The 22,409-nt window shown below is 43.5% G+C and overlaps 1 protein-coding gene across 1 annotated transcript in view; it reads left to right on the top strand.

Moving 5' to 3' along the window:
• syne1a (spectrin repeat containing, nuclear envelope 1a) overlaps positions 1 to 22,409 on the top strand; it is a gene marked incomplete at its 5' end in the record, with an annotated part of 121,654 nt that overhangs the window by 85,005 nt on the left and 14,240 nt on the right. The window contains 38 exons of the mRNA XM_080490831.1: positions 959 to 1,099; positions 2,474 to 2,587; positions 3,218 to 3,379; positions 3,775 to 3,969; positions 4,060 to 4,233; positions 6,046 to 6,237; positions 6,928 to 7,059; positions 7,262 to 7,362; positions 7,628 to 7,778; positions 7,976 to 8,104; positions 8,218 to 8,391; positions 8,538 to 8,753; positions 8,863 to 8,964; positions 9,068 to 9,187; positions 9,287 to 9,487; positions 9,600 to 9,773; positions 9,894 to 10,025; positions 10,143 to 10,339; positions 10,431 to 10,563; positions 11,162 to 11,344; positions 11,520 to 11,669; positions 11,761 to 11,937; positions 12,018 to 12,173; positions 12,261 to 12,416; positions 13,969 to 14,139; positions 14,340 to 14,473; positions 14,565 to 14,769; positions 15,581 to 15,763; positions 15,890 to 16,036; positions 16,224 to 16,378; positions 16,484 to 16,631; positions 16,764 to 16,858; positions 16,948 to 17,182; positions 17,996 to 18,190; positions 19,234 to 19,359; positions 20,359 to 20,514; positions 21,056 to 21,214; positions 21,552 to 21,718. Coding sequence (XP_080346957.1) covers positions 959 to 1,099; positions 2,474 to 2,587; positions 3,218 to 3,379; positions 3,775 to 3,969; positions 4,060 to 4,233; positions 6,046 to 6,237; positions 6,928 to 7,059; positions 7,262 to 7,362; positions 7,628 to 7,778; positions 7,976 to 8,104; positions 8,218 to 8,391; positions 8,538 to 8,753; positions 8,863 to 8,964; positions 9,068 to 9,187; positions 9,287 to 9,487; positions 9,600 to 9,773; positions 9,894 to 10,025; positions 10,143 to 10,339; positions 10,431 to 10,563; positions 11,162 to 11,344; positions 11,520 to 11,669; positions 11,761 to 11,937; positions 12,018 to 12,173; positions 12,261 to 12,416; positions 13,969 to 14,139; positions 14,340 to 14,473; positions 14,565 to 14,769; positions 15,581 to 15,763; positions 15,890 to 16,036; positions 16,224 to 16,378; positions 16,484 to 16,631; positions 16,764 to 16,858; positions 16,948 to 17,182; positions 17,996 to 18,190; positions 19,234 to 19,359; positions 20,359 to 20,514; positions 21,056 to 21,214; positions 21,552 to 21,718 — 6,038 coding nt within the window. The remainder of the gene's footprint in view (positions 1 to 958; positions 1,100 to 2,473; positions 2,588 to 3,217; positions 3,380 to 3,774; positions 3,970 to 4,059; positions 4,234 to 6,045; positions 6,238 to 6,927; positions 7,060 to 7,261; positions 7,363 to 7,627; positions 7,779 to 7,975; positions 8,105 to 8,217; positions 8,392 to 8,537; positions 8,754 to 8,862; positions 8,965 to 9,067; positions 9,188 to 9,286; positions 9,488 to 9,599; positions 9,774 to 9,893; positions 10,026 to 10,142; positions 10,340 to 10,430; positions 10,564 to 11,161; positions 11,345 to 11,519; positions 11,670 to 11,760; positions 11,938 to 12,017; positions 12,174 to 12,260; positions 12,417 to 13,968; positions 14,140 to 14,339; positions 14,474 to 14,564; positions 14,770 to 15,580; positions 15,764 to 15,889; positions 16,037 to 16,223; positions 16,379 to 16,483; positions 16,632 to 16,763; positions 16,859 to 16,947; positions 17,183 to 17,995; positions 18,191 to 19,233; positions 19,360 to 20,358; positions 20,515 to 21,055; positions 21,215 to 21,551; positions 21,719 to 22,409) is intronic.

Genomic DNA, 22,409 nt, shown 5'->3' with positions numbered 1-22,409 from the left:
AGTTCGGCTTTCACTGCCAAAACGCAGCCCAGTAGGGCTTGGCTCACATTTCAGCTCTGCCTCTCTGCTGAAGCATGCAGGCACACTGACAACTGCGCTACTTCTAGGACAGCTGCTGTTGCATTCACGAGCCTCAGCCGCTGGTTGCTTTGTCAGCTTTTGCTCATCTTTGTTTAAGCTTGGACCTTGGACCTTGTTTAAGTTTTTGAGGGTTAATATTAAACCCTGCTGAAATATCTAATTGTGCATCAAAACTGAGTCTGTGCGAAGTCTGCATGTCACTTTAAAATGAATCACATCTGTGTGGAGAGGAAAGTGCCTGTGGTTCTGAAACTAACTGTACAGAGTATGAGAGAGTGGCTGTACGGTGTGAACAATCACTGTGTGTGTACTTTCTGTGTGTGAGTTTGTCAACTTCCCGGAAAAAGCCATTCCTTTACTGTGATGTGTCCTGTGAAAACAATCCAAGGGGCTCATTGCTGCTGAGTGGAGTCTGGCTTTTGATTATGTGCACAGAGCAACTCTACTCTGGCTTTAATGCTGCGCAGTGGAAAAAGCTTTATAAACATGACGTCTGTAGCAGTAATGTGATCTAATGGGTCTTCTTTCAATGTTATTTGATTGCTCACTACCTGGTGAATCAACAACGTGTGTGCTCAGTCTGCCTAACCTGCACTCCCTCCATTAATTTTATGCTCTCTTCTCGTCCCCCTCTTTATTTTTCTCCTTCTGTCTCCTCACTCCTTTTGATCTGCTTGGCTTCTGTTTGGACTCCCAAACCTGCTTCTTTGGTGTGTGTGTGTGTTTGTGTGTGTGTGTGTGTGTGTGTGTGTGTGTGTGTGTGTGTGTGTGTGTGTGTGTGTGTGTGTGTGTGTGTGTGTGTGTGTGTGTGTGTGTGTGTGTGTGTGTGTGTGTGTGTGTGTGTGTGTGTGTGTTTGCGGTGTTTACGTGTGGTCAGATGACAGCCGGCCGCTGCCACACACTCCTCTCCCCTGTGACAGAGGAGTCAGGGGAGGAGGGCACCAACAGCGAGGTCTCCTCTCCCCCTGCCTGCCGCTCCCCCTCTCCGGGGGCTAATGCTGACGCTCCTCTTAACCAGGTACTGCGATCCCCATCCTGGTAACCCTCAAGGTTCACCATACTACCCCACCTGCCCAGCCTCAGTACTACCGTCATCTGTCGTCACCTATTTCACAAATCCAGTTTCCATCATAACAAGCCTGATGTGTAATGCAGAAACATCCATGTTAATGTCTGATTGAACTAAATTTAGACTTGGTCTTCTTCGAGTTGTAATATGATACTGATATTTTTTTCAATACAGTGGACAGAGTGGTCCTAGAGGTTAGTAAACCCCCTTTAGCTTTAGGGGTAGAACTATTGTTGATTATATAATAGTGTGGTCCCTTTTTTAAGTATGGCTTGGTTGTGAACAATTTCCTAAAAAGTTACTTATAGCTTGTAGTTTTTGAAGTTCTTGAGTTCTCATAAATACATTTTATTACCCCGTAACAGTGATACATTACTGAGGTTTTTGGCTGTCAAGTATTAATATGCAATTCTATCAAACAAGAGAACTGCACACAAGTGACCAAGTCACCGGAGGCATTATTCCCTCACCCCTTTCTCACCCTCTCCCATTCTCTTCACTTCCACATGCCCAAAACCTTTCACAATGTATGTTTGAAACTGAGATGCATCGTGCTCTTTCTGCCTCCCCCCCTTTTTTAAAAATCAGTGTTGTTTTTGCTTATTTACTTTGCTTAAGCTATATTTGCCACTTGTTTTTGCTGTGACCAGATTGTGAATGTGTCATTTCTCAACATAACTGCTTTCTCATCAAGTAATTTATCTGTTTAGCCTGTTACTTCTAGTTGGATTTCAATGACGCAGCAATAATTTGTTGTGAAAGGAAACAATCCTGGTCTGAGTCTGAATCCTGAGTTCTTGCAATTCAGTTGTTGTGACAATGATTTCACCTGTTGAAAGAAATATTGTGTAGCAATAAAGAAATGTCAGCTCTAAAGAGTAAACCAATTTATATTGATTTTATTTAGATGTTGCCAAGATGAAACATCTCCAAATAAGCAGTACTACTTGTCTTAAATTTCAGCCCATGGCCTCTATGTGGCAATGTATGAGTATATGAGGAGCCTGACAGAAAGCGAGTAACCATTACCTCATAACACACTAACTGTAGAAGGAATTTCAGTTTAAACTCCACATTGATTATGGCATCTTGAAGTTTTAGTTATAAACAAAGAATGGATTGAAGACTGTTTTAGCTGGAATGTTCATAATTCAAAATCACTGTTTTACATTGTAGCACGTCTTAGTATGTGTAGTGTATTCAAGCCTGATGTTGCAGTTCAAACTCAATGCTGACTTTATCACCAGAACTGATAACATCATCATCTAACACCCGACTTATATAGTTGGTGAAACCCCCACTCATGATGCCATTGTGCCACAGGGTCGAGGTGGACTCAGCCGAGCACCCATCCAAGAACTGTACGATCCATCCATGGAAAGCAGCGCTGCCAATTTGGATGATTTACAGAGATCCTGGGAAACACTCAAGAATGTGGTAAGTCACAACATCAGTTTCCTTAAACTAAAGCATGTCCCCAAAAATGCAATAAAGTCATGAAAAGTATCAAAAAGGCAAATTATTGTCAGTTTGTGGCTTAAATTAAATAACGCTGAATTCATTATGGTGTACAAGTACAGTAAAGGAGGCATATTCAAAATCTGACTGACATTTTCAGTAGTTGATCAAACATCACATCCCCCTGCTGGTTTAAGTGTGTGTGTGAAGCCAGATTGGATGCTGTCTCAGGTGTCAGGTGCAAGTAGGTGTTGCAGATATTGCTGTCAAGTTTGATGCAATGATCATATGATTCCTAACAGACTTTTCAACCTGCTGACAGATTTACTGATATTTCATTTAACATCATGGCCACCTGTTGGTTCATCATTGGATCATCTGTGATTCTTTATCATTGCTGTCAGAGTTTATTTGATAAATGTGATCAGCATTAGATCATTACTGAGTGGAACTTCGCCATCAGAAGTGCATCAAAAGCAGTGACAACACCATTTTGATTGATATTCTTTGAAAGGTTCCACATTCTAAAATCAACATCAGATGACCTCTGCAAACATGAACAATGAAACCTGTGTCTCGGTTGTTGCTATCATTTGTCTCCTGTCACAGATCAGCGAGAAGCAGAAAAGCCTGTACGAGGCTCTGGAGCGGCAGCAGCATTATCAGGAGTCCCTCCAGTCCATTTCCACCAAGATGGAGTCCATCGAGAGTGCGCTCAACGAGGGCCTGGAGCCCACCAAGACCCCCGAGAGCCAAATGGCTGCACACCAGGTGAGAGGATGTGGAAACCGTCCTGTGATCTGTGGGTCAGTCCAGAGACATCTCTTGAGGAAAAGACCAAAAAAACCAAGCCTGCCGTGGGAAAAGAAGAATGTGCTTTAATATTGCACTGGGTCGTGCAATGGTTGCACAGACTGCGCGGCACTGTTCTCCGTTGCTATGCCAACATCACGACCGTGGCCAATACAGTTTCTTTTTGTATTACCAGTGTCAGGCATTTGAGATGAACCCTCTTTCACTGCTGTCGAACTGTCTTCTATTCAGTACCTTCTTCGTTTCCTCTTTGGATGCCAAGTCGCTCCCTTTTTATACCCAGTGTGCAGTTCTTTTTCTTTTTTTCTTTTTTCCACCGACCTCTCACAAGTTTCCGACCCCGCTCTTCACAGGCTCTGATGGATGAGATCCTGATGCTGCAGGATGAGATCGGTGAGCTCCAGACGTGTTTCTCAGAGGAGCTGGCAGACAGTGACAGTGACGGGGAGGCTGGTGACCAGCTGGCCCTCCAGTCCACTCTCACCGTGCTGGGAGAAAGGATGGCCACCATTAGAATGAAAGCCTCCGGGAAACGACAGCTGCTGGAGGTGGGAAATCAAAGAGCTGCAATACTCGGATAGCAACATTGGGTATAAGCTCCTGTGATTATAACACGCTCATGATGTTGACTGCGGCAGGAGAAACTCAGCGAGCAGCTGGAGGAGCAGCGTCAGGAGCAGGCGCTGCAGCGTTATCACAGTGAGGCTGAGGAGCTCGACCACTGGCTGCTCAGCACTCGCGCCACTCTCAGCTCTGCCCTTCGGCCCCAAAATGAAGACCTGGATATGGAGGAGCAGCTCATTGACTGTCAGGTAAGGCTGACATTTCTGCCGTCATCTATGCGGAACGATTGGGAGACTGATTTCTTTTTATCTCCGCTTTCCTCCACTGACCTAAGAAAAACTTTTTGGTATGTATCCACTCTCTACGAAGATGTTTTTGTTTCATTAACAGGAGTCTATCAAAATACCTGCCTGGTGCATAGAAATTTCTACCATTTCATTCATTGCCTTGGTATTATATCACTGTTTACATCTAAGCCTTTCACCATTTGAAGACCATATGCAGATTTTTTCAAAGCTTTCGACTGTATTTGAACAGGTATTTCAAACAGGATGTTGTCATCCTTTTGCACACATTCTAATCAGAAAGCTTGATTTGATAAATGAAAGTTATGTGAAATTGTATTAAGAATTAAAATTAGCTTTTTGGTGGACTCTTACTTTTATTTCACACAAAGGAGAAAAAAAGTGCAACTATTTATAAACAAATCATCATAGGATGAATAAAAAATGTAATAAAACAAATCCAACAAATTACACTACTGCAACAAATGTTTGCATATATTAGCAGCTTGTAGTATTGGTGTCTTTGGAGCAGCCAGGTTATCTTGGAAAAGGGTGCAGAAGCATTAACTCGTTCCGCATTTTTGTCCAATTCCACAACCATAAAATCAAAACATATCATCAGCCTGGATATAATTTCAGTCATGGGAGGATTAAACTGAAAACTGACAGAGCCTCGTCTGCAAATATCAACATTGCACGTATCCCACAAGAACAACTCATGTGAGTTGGCTGACTGGAATTACGCAATTATTCTTCTCTGAGCATCAATCTTGTGACTCTGTGTAATTGGCTTCCCAGCAGTACTCATGTCGGTTGTGTTGCTCCAGCAAAGAAAAGCAGCATTTTGAAGTGTGATTGTAGCAGCTGGGAGACAGTAAGCTGATTAAAGCTCACATATGCCTCCTGTTGTGCTCAGGTCTAAAGGTCCTGCCCATTGCATGGCTTCATCTCCAGGGGGTAAAAGCTGCCTGAAAGCATTGATTATTTCAGGAAATGTGCACTGGAAAGGCAAAAACTTGTGATAGGATATGAGCTTTAAGAAATGCAGTGAAAAGAGAAAATTGAAGCGGTCAAACTCCAGCAGGGAAGAAGAAGCAGACAGACATGAAATATGAAAGGTTTTGGTAAAAACACAAAATCACTTTGTGCAAAACAATAAGGATTTCAACGTCTCATTGGGATAGGAGTGTTTGTCATAAAAACTATTTGTTTTCTCTTCAGTCATATTTGACTGCTCTGACTTTGTTAGCGTATCATCCGAATTTTCATTTAAACACTTATATACTGTAAGAAACCGACTCTCAGTAAGCAGCTTAAAACCCAAGCTCACGGCTTGGGTCACTAAAAAGGATTCCTCAGTCTGTAGTTTTGAACCATCTTATAGCGATCATCCTCTGCTTGCCTGTTATTTATCGTAATGTTGTTTTTTTTAAGCCAGTATTTGTTTCATTGTGGGTCAAAAATTCAGAAGCCTTCTAAATCAGGCTTTTCTATGAGAAAGTGGAAATTCATCAGAAGCAAGGGAGGGACTTTATAATTCTTCCCAATGGACCCGATCAGTACCACGAGGTTACAACCTTAATCCCTCTTTCTTTGATGTCTATACAAGTGTAAACCCTTTTCACACTGAGTTTGGACATGGAAAGGGAGGGTCCATGTTTCTCTTGTTTCCCTCAGGAGCCGGTAGAGTTGGAGACGGGTGGGTGGGGGTGTGTGTGAGGAAAGGTTAGAGGTTGACCCACTTCACTGTATCGTGTGTTGCTATTGTCTTTGCAGAACATGCTGTTTGAGATCGAGCAGAAGGTGTCGTACCTGTCGGAGCTTTCAGTCCACAGTGAGAGCTTGTTACTGGAGGGCCGCGCTGAGACCAAAGGAGAGGCAGAGCAGCTCACGCTCAAACTGCACTCCCTCAAAGACAGCCTGCTGGAGCTGCAGCAGATGCTGCAGGACAAGCAGGTTGATATTCAGGTGAGACCAGTGGCCATGCACGCCTTGCTCCATCACCATGAAGTCATACTCTCTACGTCCATGCCCCCAGTGCTCGGACCCACGCAGTTTTCCATTTTGCAGCTGTTCTTCCTCAGTGCTTCTATGCCATCTCTTCTTGTGCTGCCCTGCGTCACGTTGAATTGGGTTTACCGAATCAATGGTGCTATTGTATTGTGCAAAAAGTACTGAAGGCCATTTCATGCTCCGTCATAAAAGTCCACTGTTTTCCACCATGAGACAACAACAGCCTGTGTCTCACAATGGGACTCAGGCAGTTGACAAAAAGGATGCTAACTCATCACATGCAAACCTGAAATGCATTGCATCAGGTGTGCTTCTGATGACAAAACATGGCCTCTTTGCCCTGTTCTTTGTGTTTTATTTATCGTGATGTCTCTATATTACATTTTCCTTATAATGTCTCACAATTCAAAACGTTCTAATCTGAGCATCTCTCAACATCGTCTTTTCTCTGTTTGATAAACTTAAATATTAAAGCAATCTATGTTTAATAGAAAAATATCTTTAGTTTGTGTGTGTGTGTGTAGGTACTTTTTTCAGTAATTTTATGCATGCCTTGTATTTATTGGCTTAAAAAGTAAAAGGTTAAAAATAGTTCAATAACAATAACCCCCCCCCCCCCCCCCCCTTCCTCTCTCTCTCTCTCAGGGTTCATTGCAAGAACAGGAGGACAGTGAGCCAGACTCGTCTCTGTCTCAGAGTCCAAATGTCCAGGACTGGCTGTCTCAGGCCCGTACAACGCGCACACAACAGCATCACTATAGTCTGCTTCGACAGAGGGTACGATAAAGCTGAACATGTGTATAGTCCAATGTATATTCCAATGTACTGTATATTCACGGAACTGGGCTTATGTTTTGACTACAAATAACTTTTTAGTTATGTTATATTACTAATCTTGTTGCACTTACATTTGATTAACTGCATATTAATAGTCCTCATTTATAACAGATCAATCTAATTCATTGCCTTTGTTTTCCAGGAGCTGCAGGAGCAAGTAGCTGAGCAGAGGAGACTCCTGCAATCTGTAGCCATCGTTGGCGAGGAGTTACTCAGCCAGCAGGCGACGCAAAATGGGGACAGGTACATTGTGCACTAAATTGGTAAAAAATAGAATGTGTGTTTCTGGTCAGGGAAATGCAAACACACTGGGCATTAAGATGGATAATATTATGATTAGATGTAGGCATGCTATGTATGTCATGTTTATCAAGTATCTCCTCAGATCAGATATCAATCTTTCAACTGTTTTCTGTGGGGATTCTTTTGGCTGGGAATTTGTGTTACCTCACCACTTTGCAGTGAACTGAACAATTTCTAAAGAGAAATCTTTACCTCTTTTCCACAGTGAACTTTCCGTCCCTGTTGGAGTGTTGCTTGAGACTGAGTCCTTGTCTCCTCTGGACCAGCTAAGACAGAGATGGGAAAACCTAAATAAAGATCAGAGCACAAAGCTGCAGCTCTCACTCAACTCTCTGGAACAAGACCAGCTGAGTCCGGTACACAAACTTGACACTGATTCAGTTGAACTGTTGTTATTTTTATCAGTAAAATGTTTGCGTGAGATATGTGCCCAGATATCTGTGTCTGTGTTTTTCTTCTTCGAGCCATGTATAATTTTATTGTTTCACATTCTTTGTTATGTTACTATCAATGTGACCTTCATGATTTCGCATGTATTGCTCTTTGTGTGCAGATCCTCCACCGGTCTCGGCTATCCAGTCCCACCGTGGTACTCAGAGGTGAGGTGCCCGGCCAGGGCTCTCGCTCTCCAAGAGCTTTATTTGAGGCCTGCAGTCAGGCTCTGGAAGGAATCGCCCAGGAGGTGCAGTACAGTATATTTGTTGTTTTGGTTTACTTCTTAGATATGCTATTGTAACGATTGATCAAAAACTGAAACAATTGTCTGACTATGTAATCTTTTTATTGTCTCTGCAGCCAAGAGGTGGTGACAGTACGCTGGGATTATCTTCAGGCAGTGCAGCAGTCCAGCAGGACCTGTATGCAGCCGTATCAGCAGGCTCCTCGTGGTTAGATGCTGCTGAGAATATGCTGCTCTCTGGCCCTGTGCTGCTGTCTGACGACACAGAGACACAACTCACAAATATAGAGGTAGGTCAAAACAAACCACAGACAGCATTTTATTTAGGTTTTTTTTTAATACAGAACAGCCCACGAGGAATGTAATCAGCTTGTCAAGATGAAGAAATTGCAAATAGTGACACTGTAATAATCCCACTGACTTCTGCTGTATTCAGGGTTTGAATAAACAGCTGAAGGAGATAACCCAGGAGGTGAACCAGTGCAGGGCCCTGCTGGGTGCAGGAACGGGCCTTCTGTGTGGAGCAGAGGACCGTGCTCTGATGGAGGACACGCTGGAGGGGCTCCAGGAGAGGATGGGCCTGCTGGACTCGGCCCTGGAACAGCACTGTGACAGCATGAAGGACAGGCTGCAGGAGCACTCCACCTTCCAGGTCTTAAAGCTGCGCTGTCGCATCACAAATCTAATTTTACATATGCTCAGATTGTGGTGAATGTCAAGATTGATGAAAACATAACTACTTTTATCTTGAACGTTGACAGAATGAACTGAGGATGCTGTTCACAGCCCTGACTGAAAGCAAACACCAGCTGCTACAGAAGATGGCTGGAACTGCAGATAGACCTGCATCCAAACAGATAGAGGTATGCTACTAATCAGCGGCTCGCGCACAGGAAATAGGTGTGCTTAGGAGGCTTCAGGACTTTTGCTTTGCATTTTCACTTCACTTGAATATGTTTTCTGTAGGCGCTGTCAGAGGTGGAGGACAGTTTGAGAGAGTTTGAACAAAGAGTCACTGAGCTGAGGAGCAGGGCTGAGGCGCTTCAGTCAGATCCAACTTCCTGCCAGGAACTACTCAAACTACAAGTAATTCTTCATCTTTTTCTATGCTGTCCCTAAGAGCTTGAACATTCTGACAGTATAATAGATAAAGTCCAAGATTTACATATTGATGCTCTTGTTTAGGATGCATATGCGGAGCTGGTGCTCATGGTGGGCTGCAGACGGAGCAGCCTGAATCATGGCTTGTCGCTGAAGGCTCAGTACGAAGCTGCTCTGCACGATCTCAATGACCTGGTGGACACAGCTCAGGACAAGATGGCTGCTGATCAAAAGATGACAGTGGCCTCAGTTATAGAGGTCCAGATGTTACTGGACAAACACAAAGTAAGTAGAGTGATTAAATAGAAAAGTTTTTGTTGTTGTTTTTTTTAAAGAAATCTGTGTAATAAGTTTATTCTCTAACATTGCCTGTGAAACCTTCTCCCCTTCAATCCAGGAGTTTTTCCAAGGCCTGGAATGCCATATGATTCTCACCCAAACGTTTTATAGCAAAGTGTGTGGTTTAGTGGCACAGAGGGAAAGCCAGGCCCTGGAGGAAACCATGGCTCTCGCCCACAATGTGCTCAAACAGGCCCACCGGAGGGGGATGGAGCTGGAGGGCATTTTGGAGGTGAGAATTATGCTTTATAGCTAGAAGCAGCTGTGCAAGTTCCTTCAGTTCAATAATGACAACGAATAAACTCACAGACATACTTGGAAAATAATCCTGTTTCTCTGTCCTCGTTGACAGTCGTGGAGCAGGCTCGTGGAGGACTATCAAGCTCTGTGTAGACAACTGGAGGCTGTCGAGTGCAGCATCCCCACTGTGGGTCTGGTGGAGGAGACAGAGGAGAGACTTATTGAAAGGATCGGTCTCTACCAGGTCAGCTTCTTTATACAGACAGCACAATAGCCATGCAAATAAATGCCAGAATACCATCTCGGTATTTTTCAAAGCTGCTCTCATACATTAGATTTTAACCTTGTCTTATTTGTGTAGCGTCTGAAGGCCAGTCTGACAGAGCACCAGCCCCAGCTGTATCAGGTTCTGGAGGAAGGCAAAAAGCTCCTTCTGTCCGTCGGTTGCTTGGACTTAGAGAACCAGCTGACGCAGCTGGGAGAACACTGGCTGTCGTCCACCACCAAGGTCAACAAGGAGCTGCACCGTCTCGACTCCACACTGAAGCACTGGAGCAGGTCAGGCCCTTACAATGCTCTTTGAGTCAGTCGCATTTTGTATTGGCTATTATATTGCTCATTTTTGATTCTGCATGTTTGTGAATTACAGGTACCAGAGCGAGTCAGCGGAGTTGAGCCACTGGCTGCAGTCGGCTCTGGACAGACTAGAGTTCTGGACAACCCAGTCAGTGACAGTTCCTCAGGAGCTGGAGACTGTCAGAGATCACCTCTGTGCCTTCCTGGTATGTTAAGATACCATTTCAGCTACAATAATGTACCATGCATCTATTGTGAATCTACCATGTATCTATTTCCCCAAGTTTGGTAATTGAAAGGAATTTCAAATGCAAAACATTCTTGATAAAATCTAACTAAAACTTAATGAAACACTGAAAATAACAGGCAGGCTCGTCACTTGGAACAGCTCAAGACAGAAGAAGAAAACAGGATAAACTAACAAAGGAGACCAGGACTATAGGCTTCAACATAATTGAACCACATCACAGTGAGGCAGATTGAGCAGAATGGTAGCTGCAGTGAAATATGAGGTAAAATCTAAAGTATAGTCAAAACGGTGACTTTATACAATCGTTCATATATTGTATTGAATTTGTTATAAATATATATATACATATGTGCATTATTTTGTGTAATGAACTACTTGAATGGCCCAAAGGGTTAAAACACAGACATGACAATCTAAATAAAACCACAAACACTTCAGAGAAATGTCAAAACAAGGTGAAGCGTTAACTCAGGGCAGGGATCATTGTCATTTATGCAATCAGGTATATAAACGACTTAAAAGTCCCCGTCTTCTTCTTCTTGTTTTTCTCATAGGAGTTTTCCAAAGAGGTCGATGCCAAGTCATCTTTGCGATCGTCTGTGCTGAGCACTGGCAACCAGCTTCTGAGACTGAAAAGAGTAGACACGGCCGGTCTGAGGACAGCTTTGGGCCAAATCGACACTCAGTGGGCTGAGCTGCTGACTCGTATCCCCGTAGTTCAAGAGAAGCTCCACCAGGTCTGACAAAAGCAGCTGTAACTCACTTTAAAAGCCATTGTATTCAGTTCTTTGTTTACTTCGGGGCATATATTTTTTTTTATAAAGGATTCATTATTTTTAATATTCATCTTAATTAGTTTCTGGTTTGAATTAGCATTGAGCATGTTGCAACCCGCCTCCTCTCCTCCCTCAGTTGCAGATGGAGAAACTGGCTTCACGACATGCCATCACAGAGCTGATGAGCTGGATCTCTCTCATGGAGAACATCATAGAGGAAGATCAGGACAAAATAATGGGGGCTGTGGGCTCAGAGGTGGTCCAGAACGTACTGCAGAAGTATAAGGTACGATGACGTCTTTCATTAAAAGCCCCCCCCCCCCACACACTCTTTCTCTGTGATCATGGTCTCATGGAGTCTTATCTTTACTTCACAGGGTTTCCGCATTGATCTGACCTGTAAACAGTTGACTGTGGACTTTGTGAACCAGTCAGTGCTGCAGATCAGCAGTCAGGATGTGGAGGGAAAGCGCAGTGACAAGACAGATTTTGCAGAGAAGCTCGGAGCTATGAATAGAAGATGGCAAATATTGCAGGGGCTCATTGCTGAAAAGGTAATGTCCACTGGGTAAATTTGTTTTGTTTTGTTATTTTTGAGTTGTCAAATAATTTGCTAATTGTCTTTGTATTATAGATTCAGATTTTGGAAGGACTTGTGGAAAGTTGGTTGGAGCACGAAAATGGAGTCCAGGCCCTGAAAGCCTGGCTAACGTTGCAGGAGGAGAAATTGAAGAAAAGACACAGGATAGAGGATGTTGCATCAGTACAGAATGCACTTAAAGACTGTCAGGTACACAAAAAGCATGCCACAGACATTTTTTTTTTTTAGACTGAATACATCAGGTTTTTCTCTGCTATAACTATTATGTATTCACAGGAGTTGGAAGAGTTGGTGAAGGAAAAAGAGAAGGATCTAGAGAAAGCAGAAGAAAGAGGAAATGCTCTTATTCGGGATAAGAAGGGAGCAGCTTGCTCAGTTGTTAAAGAAACACTCAAAGGGTTGAACCAGTCCTGGGCACATTTGGACCACATGGTGAGCTCAAGATATCTTTTTTTAATTCCTTCAGGCATTAAAGGTCAATTTGTCTGTTTTGACTACTGTTGATTTTACCTTCATAGTTCCAATTTAGAACAGTTTAACGTGAATGGTGGGTGCACAGCCTCATCTATGCAATTCAACAATTTATTTATTCATACTGGATGGCACTGGACCTAAAATCGCAAAAAAAAAAAAAGGAAAAATGTTAGGTTTTTTTAACATATTTTACAGAGCCCCGGAGTGGCCACTGAATAAAAAGCAATTATAACGCGAGGGAACGAGATCATTTCATTCGTGGCCACAAGATAGTAATTCGTTTCGATTTATGAGCTCGTTTTTTCAACAATGTGGCCGCCATCTCCATCATATTTGCTGTTATGGATGCATTAAGATCAAATGATGCGGACCACATTTAATATTGGTGTCTTCTAAATGAACCATAGGAATTACAGACATGTAAAACTCAGCTTGGCATAAAAAGAGAGGATATACATCTCAGCAGCTCCAAAGTCTGGCCTGCCGATTCATGTATCCCCTCTTTACCATAAATGAATGAGCTCGGGGCCTATTTTTTTCACATTTCGGCATTACATTGTGAATTTCTGCTCCTTTAACTTTATTTCTGGAAGTGTCTGAATCCAATTCTTCAACATCAGGGAGGAATGGAGGTGCACAATGGTAGAACGCAGCTCTTCAACCGTTTCCAATGGCATCCTAGGTCAAAATGCGAAAAGCGTGAAAAAACGACAATGGAAAACTTCTGCTTCTAAATTCTATATCTGAGGTGACTGATTTTGTGTCACAGCACAGGTGAACTGCAGCACAGCAGTTCATTCCAGCCACAGGCTCCGCGATCGCTACAATATAATTTGAAGGAATTAATCCAGGGCCAAAAGATAATGACTCATGGATTAAATTATCTTGTTCCCTTGCTTTATTAACTGGAGGGAAAGACTTATCTCTTTCCCTCGCGTTATTTTTCTTTCTTTCTTTTTATTTTATTGTTTTTCTCTATGGCCACTCCAGGGCTCCGTAATATTGAGAGACAAGAAAATGCTTCTTTTCGTAGTTTCACAACTTTGCAAAAATAATACAAAACATGAGCAGGTAAAGAATACATTTTTATATTGACCGCCACAAACATGAAATAAAAGATGAATGAAAACATATCTAATCTAATTCTTACAAAAAAGTTGCAAGTTTTGTGTGTAAATGAGTTTTCATGAGACCGGCGTATGTACACATTCTCAGCGGGGGCACAGGCTTTGCCAGCCGGCTGGGTGGGTGGCACATGTTGGCATCTCTACCTGTACAACTCTGGACAATGTTTCTCAACAAAGAACTTCTCCACTGTACCATGAATAATGGCGTACCCAATCTAGTTCTTATTTAAGAACTAGATCTAGTTCTTATTAAAGAACGGGCATGCGCCGTTTCGTACGTCATCGTAAATGAGTAAATGATGTTATTATGACATGACAAAGCAGATGAAATTTCTTTGCGCTTTGTAAAATTAACATGTTTCGTCTCACCTATTTTCTACAAGATAAGTCAGATTAAGGTGAGTCTGCGCTCAGTGCTGGAGCAGTGGACTTTGTATCGACGAGCCTCGGAGGAGATAAACGGTTATCTGATGGAGGGGAAGTACTCTGTGTCCAGGCTGAGCCTCCTAAATGGATCTCTGGAGGCGGTGCAGCAGCAGGTGGAGGGTCTGCAGGTGAGGAGTGAAGATAGTAGAGTAGAATGAAAACTACTTTTATTATTTCCGGGAAAAAATGAAAAATTGTTTTGCAGCTCCGGCTGGTGGTTCAAAATTAATAAAAAAAAATTATAATTTGAATTATTAAGTAAATAGTGTGATTTAGCCTTCTGTTGTTGTGGGTCAAATCTAAAGTCTTTGTCTTCCATGTGGTTCAGAACCTGCAGGAGGAGATGGAGAAACAGGAGAGCAGTCTGAGGAAGTTTGGCTCCATAACTCACCAGCTGCTAAACGAATGTCACCCCTCTGTGGCTGAAGCACTAAACAGAGCACTCAGAGAAGTCAACGTCAGGTAATGACTGGGGAAGGGGAAAAAAAAACAAACACCTCATGGAGTGACTCTGGATGACATTTGTGTGACCTCTCTGTCCCTTTGTGTTCAGGTGTAATCATCTGCTCGAGCAGATCTCCGAGCAGCTGAGGAGCAGTAAGGTCTTGCTGGGACTGTGGCAGCATTACCACTCATTATACGACCAGTGTGTGGCAGCGGTTCAGAAGCAGGAGTTGTGTGCCGATCGCCTGCTGAGAGACGCCACTGACAGGGAAATCACAGAAGAGGAGAGCAGCACCTGGATGAAGGACTGCAATGTGAGTGCAGATGAGACATCGAAGCAGACTGACACTTCATCTTCTGTAGTTTTTATCTTCTAGTGGCCCAGGTTGAGTAGCTTACAAGGTATCGGGAGATTTTTTTCTTGTTTGCCCGGAGCCCTCTTTCTCGGGATTTAGGAATGAGCTCCTAAACTGCCTGTCAGCTCACTGTGAGGGTTCACAAAGCCTCAGAATACCAAATTGCACCCTGTCCTTTTGTCTCCTTGAATGTGGCTTCACAGCACAATCAGACAAAAGCCTTTAGAGAGGGAGGCTGCACAGGGAATGACAGCCCCCTGATTTACACTACGGGGGGGCACCGCCATCACACTGGGTTTGTAGGAACATACTCGGCCATGTCTAGAGACACACAGTCAAAATAACCTTCTGCTTACAGTATTAGTGCTGAGGATCACTGATGCAAGCTGTTGCCAGACAAAGCAGTGAAGAATTCTGCGCTTTGTTTTGAGCTCTTTAAGATTTTCCTCTTTGTTTTTTTTGTTTTTTTAACAAATCTGATTTTTCAGCTTGTATTTAATAAGACTTACCCACATTGCACCATTTCTTGGATGACTGTCTTCTGTCTAGATGGTCGGGACAATAATACATAGAAAATAGTATCTGTTTGTATTTCCATCAGTGCATTTCATATATGACAGACATATAAAGCCAGAACTTGTGCTTCCTTGAAAAGGTTTAAATGAAACTCCTGTGAAAAATCACACACATTAATTTTGCCACATTTTATCTGACCGACACTTTTGCAGTCTGAGTCTCCAGATAACTTGTTTTGGTGACGCTTCAACAGGAGTGCCTCGGTAACCAAGACGCGGTGCAGGAGTCCCTCCAGCAGCTGCAAGCGTTAGGAGAACAGCTGAGGAGCAAAGTCGACGCCTCCTGCTCAGCGTCCCTTCAGTCGGACTACCTGGCACTCACACATCGCCTGACAACACTCGAGCACGCCCTGCACAGGCAGCAGGAAATACTGCAGGTGGGCTCATAGGGCATGTTACACAAAAGAATGAAGGCGTTTTATACTCGACAAACACCTCAGAATATGAGGAAAAAGGTGCATGGATTACGTGTGTGCTAACACTGTGTGTCTGACTGTTTGCAGTCTGGATCCCAAGCCTGTGAGGGTTTCAGAGAGCAACTGGACGCACTGATCTGTCAGGCACAGGAGGCAGAGGAGGTGCTGAAGGAGCCGGACCCGACCGACTCATCAGAGCTTGATGTGGTCCAGACACGCATCGAACAACTCAAGGTGCATGAAATGCAACAGTTTCAACATTGTAATCTCTCTGAACATCTGGTGGTGGAAAATCTCAGTGTCCAAATTGGTTTCTTTTATATTTCTGCTTTGTTTTTTGTGTTTAGTTTTTTTTTTTTAAATTGACCAGTCAAACTTGTTTCTTGGATGAGCTCATCAATGTGTGATAATACATTTCCAGGTTCATCTGTTGAAGCTGAGCAGCCTGTCTCCAGACCTGGAGCGTGTGAACGAGCTGATGTACAGGCTGCCGGTCAGCGACAGGGACGTCAAACGGCTGCAAAGCCTCAATAGATCCTGGGCCACTCACTCTGCACACCTTACAGAGAGGTTCAGGTAAACCCTCGTGATTCATTTAACATCCGAGCAGTTTGTTCATCACGTCTTTAATCGGGCCTCATCCTGAAGTGATTGTTGCTCATGTTTACCTTTTGTTTTCAGTAAGCTACAGTCAGTGTTGCTCCAGCAGCAGAGTTTCCTCCAGAAGTGTGAGGCCTGGATGGATTTCCTCTCTCAGATTGAGGAGAAGTTGGTAGCTGAGATCTCGGGCAACTACCAGAGTCTGTTGGAGCAGCAAAGAGACCACGAGGTCAGAGAGTCGATGTGTGTCTGTGTGAATTATTTTCTTGTGCGTGTGTGTGTGTGTGTATGATATAAGTACGTGCAATGCACTAATTATTGTCCTTCATTGGCTTAGAATTTAATGATGTATTTGTTACAGTTGTTCCAAGCGGAGATGTTCAGCAGACAACAAATTATTTACGCCATCGCCAGCGACGGGCATCGTATGTTGGACCAGGGACAAGTGGACGACAGGTGAATACTGTCTTTCAATGGCATTTTACCCACATTGGTAAATCGCTGTATCCAGGTGTGAGCAGCTAACACGTTATTTTTACCTGCAGCGATGACTTCAGTGTGAAGCTGGCCTTGCTGAGCAATCAGTGGCAGGGAGTGGTGAGGCGCGCTCAGCAGCGGAGAGGCATTATTGACAGCCTGGTGCACCAGTGGCAGAACTACAGGCAGATGACCGAGAAGCTGTTGCGGTGGCTCCAAGAAGTGACCCGTGATCCGGACGTACATCAGCCGGGGGAGGCAGTGGCACTGCAGCAGGTCCGAAACCTGCTCGATCAGATCCAGGTATGCTGCATTTGAATTGACGCTGTTTACAAAGCCTCATTAAGCTGGAAAAAAAAAAAAAAACGTTTCATGGGCTAAATCAAGAATCTATGAAAAGCTGGTTCATATGTTCTTTTGGATTACATACCAGACATGTGTTTACATTTTGATGGAGGAAATGATCTGATCACCAAATATAGTTAGTAAGTGAAAGCCGTGTCCCTGTTTGTTTTTGTGTCTCTTTTTGTAGAATTGGTGTGTGACTGTGCGTGTGAATGGGTGAATGTGACTAACAAAGTGTCACGCTTTGAGACTGCTCAAGCAGTTGAAAAGCACTATATAAGTAAAATACATTTACCATGTATTTACCATAATTGAAATTGAAAAAATGACTTGAAAATCAATGACTACAAAGTGACAAACATTCTATATTTTAAGAAAACGTCTATCTCACTATCTGAGATATTTATGTGTCATTATTTCAGCTCGTCACAGTTTCAATGAACACTATTGTTATATGGCAGTTGGGTTACCATGGGAATAAGTCCAGTCCCAGGGACACTTCACCTTGCCAGGGATTTTTCTGTTATCAATGTTATTTGAAGATTTTTAAAAGTGACTCCGAAAGAACTTTTTCAATTTCACCCTAAGCGTTCTCTACAAACTTCCTGCTCGTTTGGTGTGCTTGTACCAACCGTACACAACATAAAAGAATTCAAACAATAAATTAACCAAAACAAATCTGAATTCTGTCTTAATCACTCCTCTTTTATCCAACCTTAGTGTCCCTTAGTTAACCTGTATCCCCCCTGCCCTCTGTCCCTGCTCCTCCAGCTGAGGGAGCAAGTTTTTCAGAGGCAGCAGGGAAGCTACATCCTGACCGTGGAGACCGGCAGGAGCCTGCTCCTGTCAGCTGACGCCCGTGCTGAGTCCACCCTGCAGACAGAGCTGATGGATATTCAGGAGAGGTGGAGACACGCTCACCACCGCCTTGACCAGCAGAAGAAAGAGCTGCACAGCTTGCTGAAGGTCTGTGAAGTTTTATGCGCGCTCTTTCTTTAAGTGTTGTAACCTCAGCAATGTGTCCAACATGCTGCTGTGGGAAGGTCCTGTGGAGGGAGCTGGAGGCCACTGGTTCATGTGGACCTGCTCATGCATGTAGGACAGTGTCGCCAGGTTATCGCATTAATTATGCAGCATTGCACCTTATGTCCTAAAAGAGTGAAACACATGGAGCACTCAGCTGTTTGCATATAAATAGCTGAGCGTTCCTGCACACACAGTGTGGCTCTATCGTTGTTGTTTTTTTTAAAGTGGCACAAATGCTTAAAGACAAAGTCCTAGCCATGAGCACAAACCCACAGAAACAGACATACTGCAGACGCTGCAAGCTGCTGCAGTGAGTTAAACCCTGCAAAGAGAATTGGACAGGCTGTGAGAGTGCATGACGCATTTTAAAAGATACATCCGGGGTGTGTTTTTTTTTGTCTCAGGTCTTAGTAATAAACTGATTTGCCGGCATTTAAATGACTGTCTCTGTGTTTTACGGAGTGGACGTTAACAGTTGGTGTTTTATTTCTTTCCTGGCTGTTTTTTTTTTCCCCCATCACGTCTACCCTGGTATGATGCTTAGTAGCATTTCCGATCAATGTAACTGATTTATCCTGAGTTGACCTTTCATTCAGAGTCTAAATATAGCCTTAATCCAGGTCCTTTGGAGCAGAACCACCAGCTTCTTTTGTTATAGAGCGCCTAATTCTTTTCTTTGGATGTTGGATTTGTGCTGTATCACTCAATCTTAAACTGCTGCTTGAGCGGTTCAGAGCTAAGCGGGCCATGTATGGCGTAACTGATGTGGTCTTACCTCAGCACATGCTGGTTGATACAGTATGTAGGTGAGGTAGTTTATGACTCTGCATACTGCAATTCACTCAGGCTCCTGCTGTAGCTGCAGGAAGAATTTATAGCCTGTATGTGCACCAGAAGTGCTGTGTGTGCATGCATGCGTGTGTGTGTGTGTGTGTGTGTGTGTGCGTCTTTTCTACTCTAATCGTTGTTGTGTGTGTTTGTAGAACTGGGATCAGTGTGAGAAGGGCATCGATGTGTCACTGGAGAAGCTCAGGGCCTTCAAGAAAAAGCTGTCTGTGTTGCTGCCGGACCACCATGAGGAGCTGCACTCTGAGCAAATAAGATGCAAGGTGAGGACAACATGCACACACACACACACACACACACACACACACACACAAAAGCAGGCTGGATTTTCTTCTTTTTTGCCTCCGAGGTTGATACTTTCCATCAATGAATAAATTCCTTCTTAATCTCTTAAAAATGAGCACATTCACACATGAACATAAACAGACTCAGACTCAGTCTTTAATCTGCTTTGTGGTGTTTTAACCTGTTTTGTCATTGTGAAATGTGTTAATATTGCTGAATACTGGGATAGCATTTTTTTTCTTTCATGGATATCATCTAATTTCTGTATGAAAATTAACATTATGAGCATTCTCCTCTCATGTGAGCCCCTGGACTCTATATGCAGTCATATTTCATGCTTGACACGTCCTCGCTCCTCAGGGAGGGTGGAGGAGGGCAGCGTGAGGAGCTGCACATAGTCAGCATCAGCTGAACAGAGAGGGGGTGGGGAAAGAAACAGAGAGAGGTTGCGTGCGCATGAGAGAGAGCGAGAGCATCTTTTTTGCTGTGGGGGGTATATGCATGTGTGCGCGTGCATGCTTCCTTTTTTGTGTGTTGCGTAATGGAGACAGCGTTCGGGTCCACAAATGATCACACCACAGCAAAACCATCACAGTGACGAGCATGGAGGAGATGCAAGGTTAGCTGTGTCTGTTGCCTTATCCTGCCTTTAACCTTGAATGTAGTTGGTTGTTTTCATCGACAGTGATCCGTTTCGGAGATCTTGAAGCTGTTTCAGAAAAGCAATGTTAAATTCTTGTGGATTCTTGCAGAAATGTTATTTCACAGTGTCTTGCTGTAGTATTCATTGCCAGTTTGCTGATTTGCATTTTCTTTCTCACTGTTTCTGAGGTTGCTGCTGCTGTAGCTCACCTCCAGTGAGCCTGCTCTGTGTGCTTGTGTCTGTTTCTGACTGTGCCGTTTCATCTGTCATTGCATTTAAGACTGGAATATTTGTCTAGTTTCCTACTTTGATGTCTTATCATCCCATGATTCAGGAGCTGAAGAGCAGCGTTGAGGGCTGGACCGATGACCTGACTTCCTTATTCCAGTTGAGGGACTCCTTAGAAGGTGTGATCAGCACAGATGACATCACAGTCCTGCAGGAACGCCTTCAGCTGCTCCAGCGCCAGTGGGAGGAGGTCTGCCACCAGGTAGAGACGCGCAATATTTTGGAAATATACTGAGCATAATGTGAGATTAGGCAAAGATTTTATCTTTGCATTCTCTTGGAGTCGATGTGTCTCCTCTTGTATGTGATTTATCTCAAGCATCCGGAGGAGATATGAGGGAAAAACCTTGTCTTTTTTTTTTTTTTATGAATGTTACCCTTCAGCAGAAGTACTCTATATTCAAGCAGTAACATTTGGTGATAATACCAAATATTGATCTGATTGAGATTTCTCTTATGTTCTATAATACTAAAGTGTTTTTTCTTTGTTTCTTCTCACCGTCTTCCCTGTTGTTCCCAGTGTTACTGTGAACTTATTGTTACTGTAGTAGTGAAGTGTTTGGCTCAGACTACAAGGATTTGGATAATTAATTGGACTTTGGCACTTGCAACCAAATTGGGTGGTGGTTTTGCTTTATCGAGCTCTTTTCTATATTTCCACTGGAGGAGCGGTCAGACTGCTACTTATTTGATATTCTCTCTCCAACGTTCCTCATTCTCGTCACCTGCTTTTGTCCCTTCAGCTTACCCTGCGCAGGCAGCAGGTGAGCGAGAAGTTGAACGAGTGGGCCGTTTTCAATGAGAAAAACAAGGAGCTATGTGAGTGGCTCACGCAGATGGAGAGCAAAGTCTCTCAGAATGGCGACATCAGCATTGAAGAGATGATTGAAAAGCTCCGAAAGGTAACTGCAGCACACAGATATAACTGAAATATCCCAGAAATACAAGTATGTACAGTAGATGCATAAGTATATGTGTTTAACCTTTGTAAATTATGGACTATTATTGTTATATTATTTCTGTGTTTATGTAGTTTAAAAGTCTGTTTGGTGACTGCTGCTCTCTGATAGATTAAATTATATATGCAGAGCAAAATTAAGTCTGAATAAATGGTTTCAAAATGTCCAGTGACTAAATGGACAGTCAACTAAATGATCCACTGAACTACAACCCTGCGAACGTGCATATAAACATGCCCTTCTGTGCCACATGACATTGACACGGCCTTGTGTTCCCTAGGACTACCAAGAGGAGATCAGCGTGGCGCAGGAGAACAAGCAGCAGCTGCAGGTTATGGGCGAGCGCCTGGCGAGGGCCAGTCAGGACAGCAAAGCAGCCGAGATCCAGCACAAACTCAGCAAAGTCAGCGAGCGCTGGCAACACCTGCTGGATCTCATTGCAGCCAGGTGGGTGGAGCATACGTCACTTCTTGGCGTGAACAGCAACTGTGTTTGAGTTACCAATATCTTGTATAGTGATGTTAAAAATGTAAAAAAAAAAAAAAACTTAATATGTGAGGCTCATTAAAGTCACATATTGTGGTGCTTTCCTGTGGTTTGAGAAGCCAGAGCGAGTCCAGTATATCCTCCACTAAACTGAAAGTTGTGGTTGAACTTGACACATTTAATCCCATCTCCTAGAAAAGACAAATGTTTGTTGTGGCACTTTTTAGTCTGACTCAATACCAGAGGGTAATTTGTTTTCCCACAATGCTGCCGAGTCATTTCCTGACTTCCTTGCTGGTTCCAGTTGGTCATTCGGTCAGTAGAGCTGCAGACTGAGCACAGAGAGATCGCATTTCTCATTCCTCAGTGGTCTTCTTTTGTGTCCCTGCACCTTGTTTGCGCTCTAGTAGCTTTTGCTGACCAGCCTGGCAGCCTCTCTGAATCAATCCACTGGCACATGGACAGGTCACCACTCCACCACAGGGCAAACAGAGAGACTGACAACCACATACATAAGAGCAATTTAAAATGGACTGTTGAAAGAAACCAGACTATGTAAAGTAAAAACCATGCATGCACAGGGAGAACATGCAAACTCCACACAGAAAGTCCTCTAAACCCAGATTTAAATCTGACTTTTTTCAGGCTGTGA

Source organism: Lipophrys pholis, assembly GCF_963383615.2.
Source record: "Lipophrys pholis genome assembly, chromosome: 21".
NCBI lineage: Eukaryota > Metazoa > Chordata > Actinopteri > Blenniiformes > Blenniidae > Lipophrys > Lipophrys pholis.
This window is presented reverse-complemented; position numbering and strand designations above follow the sequence as displayed.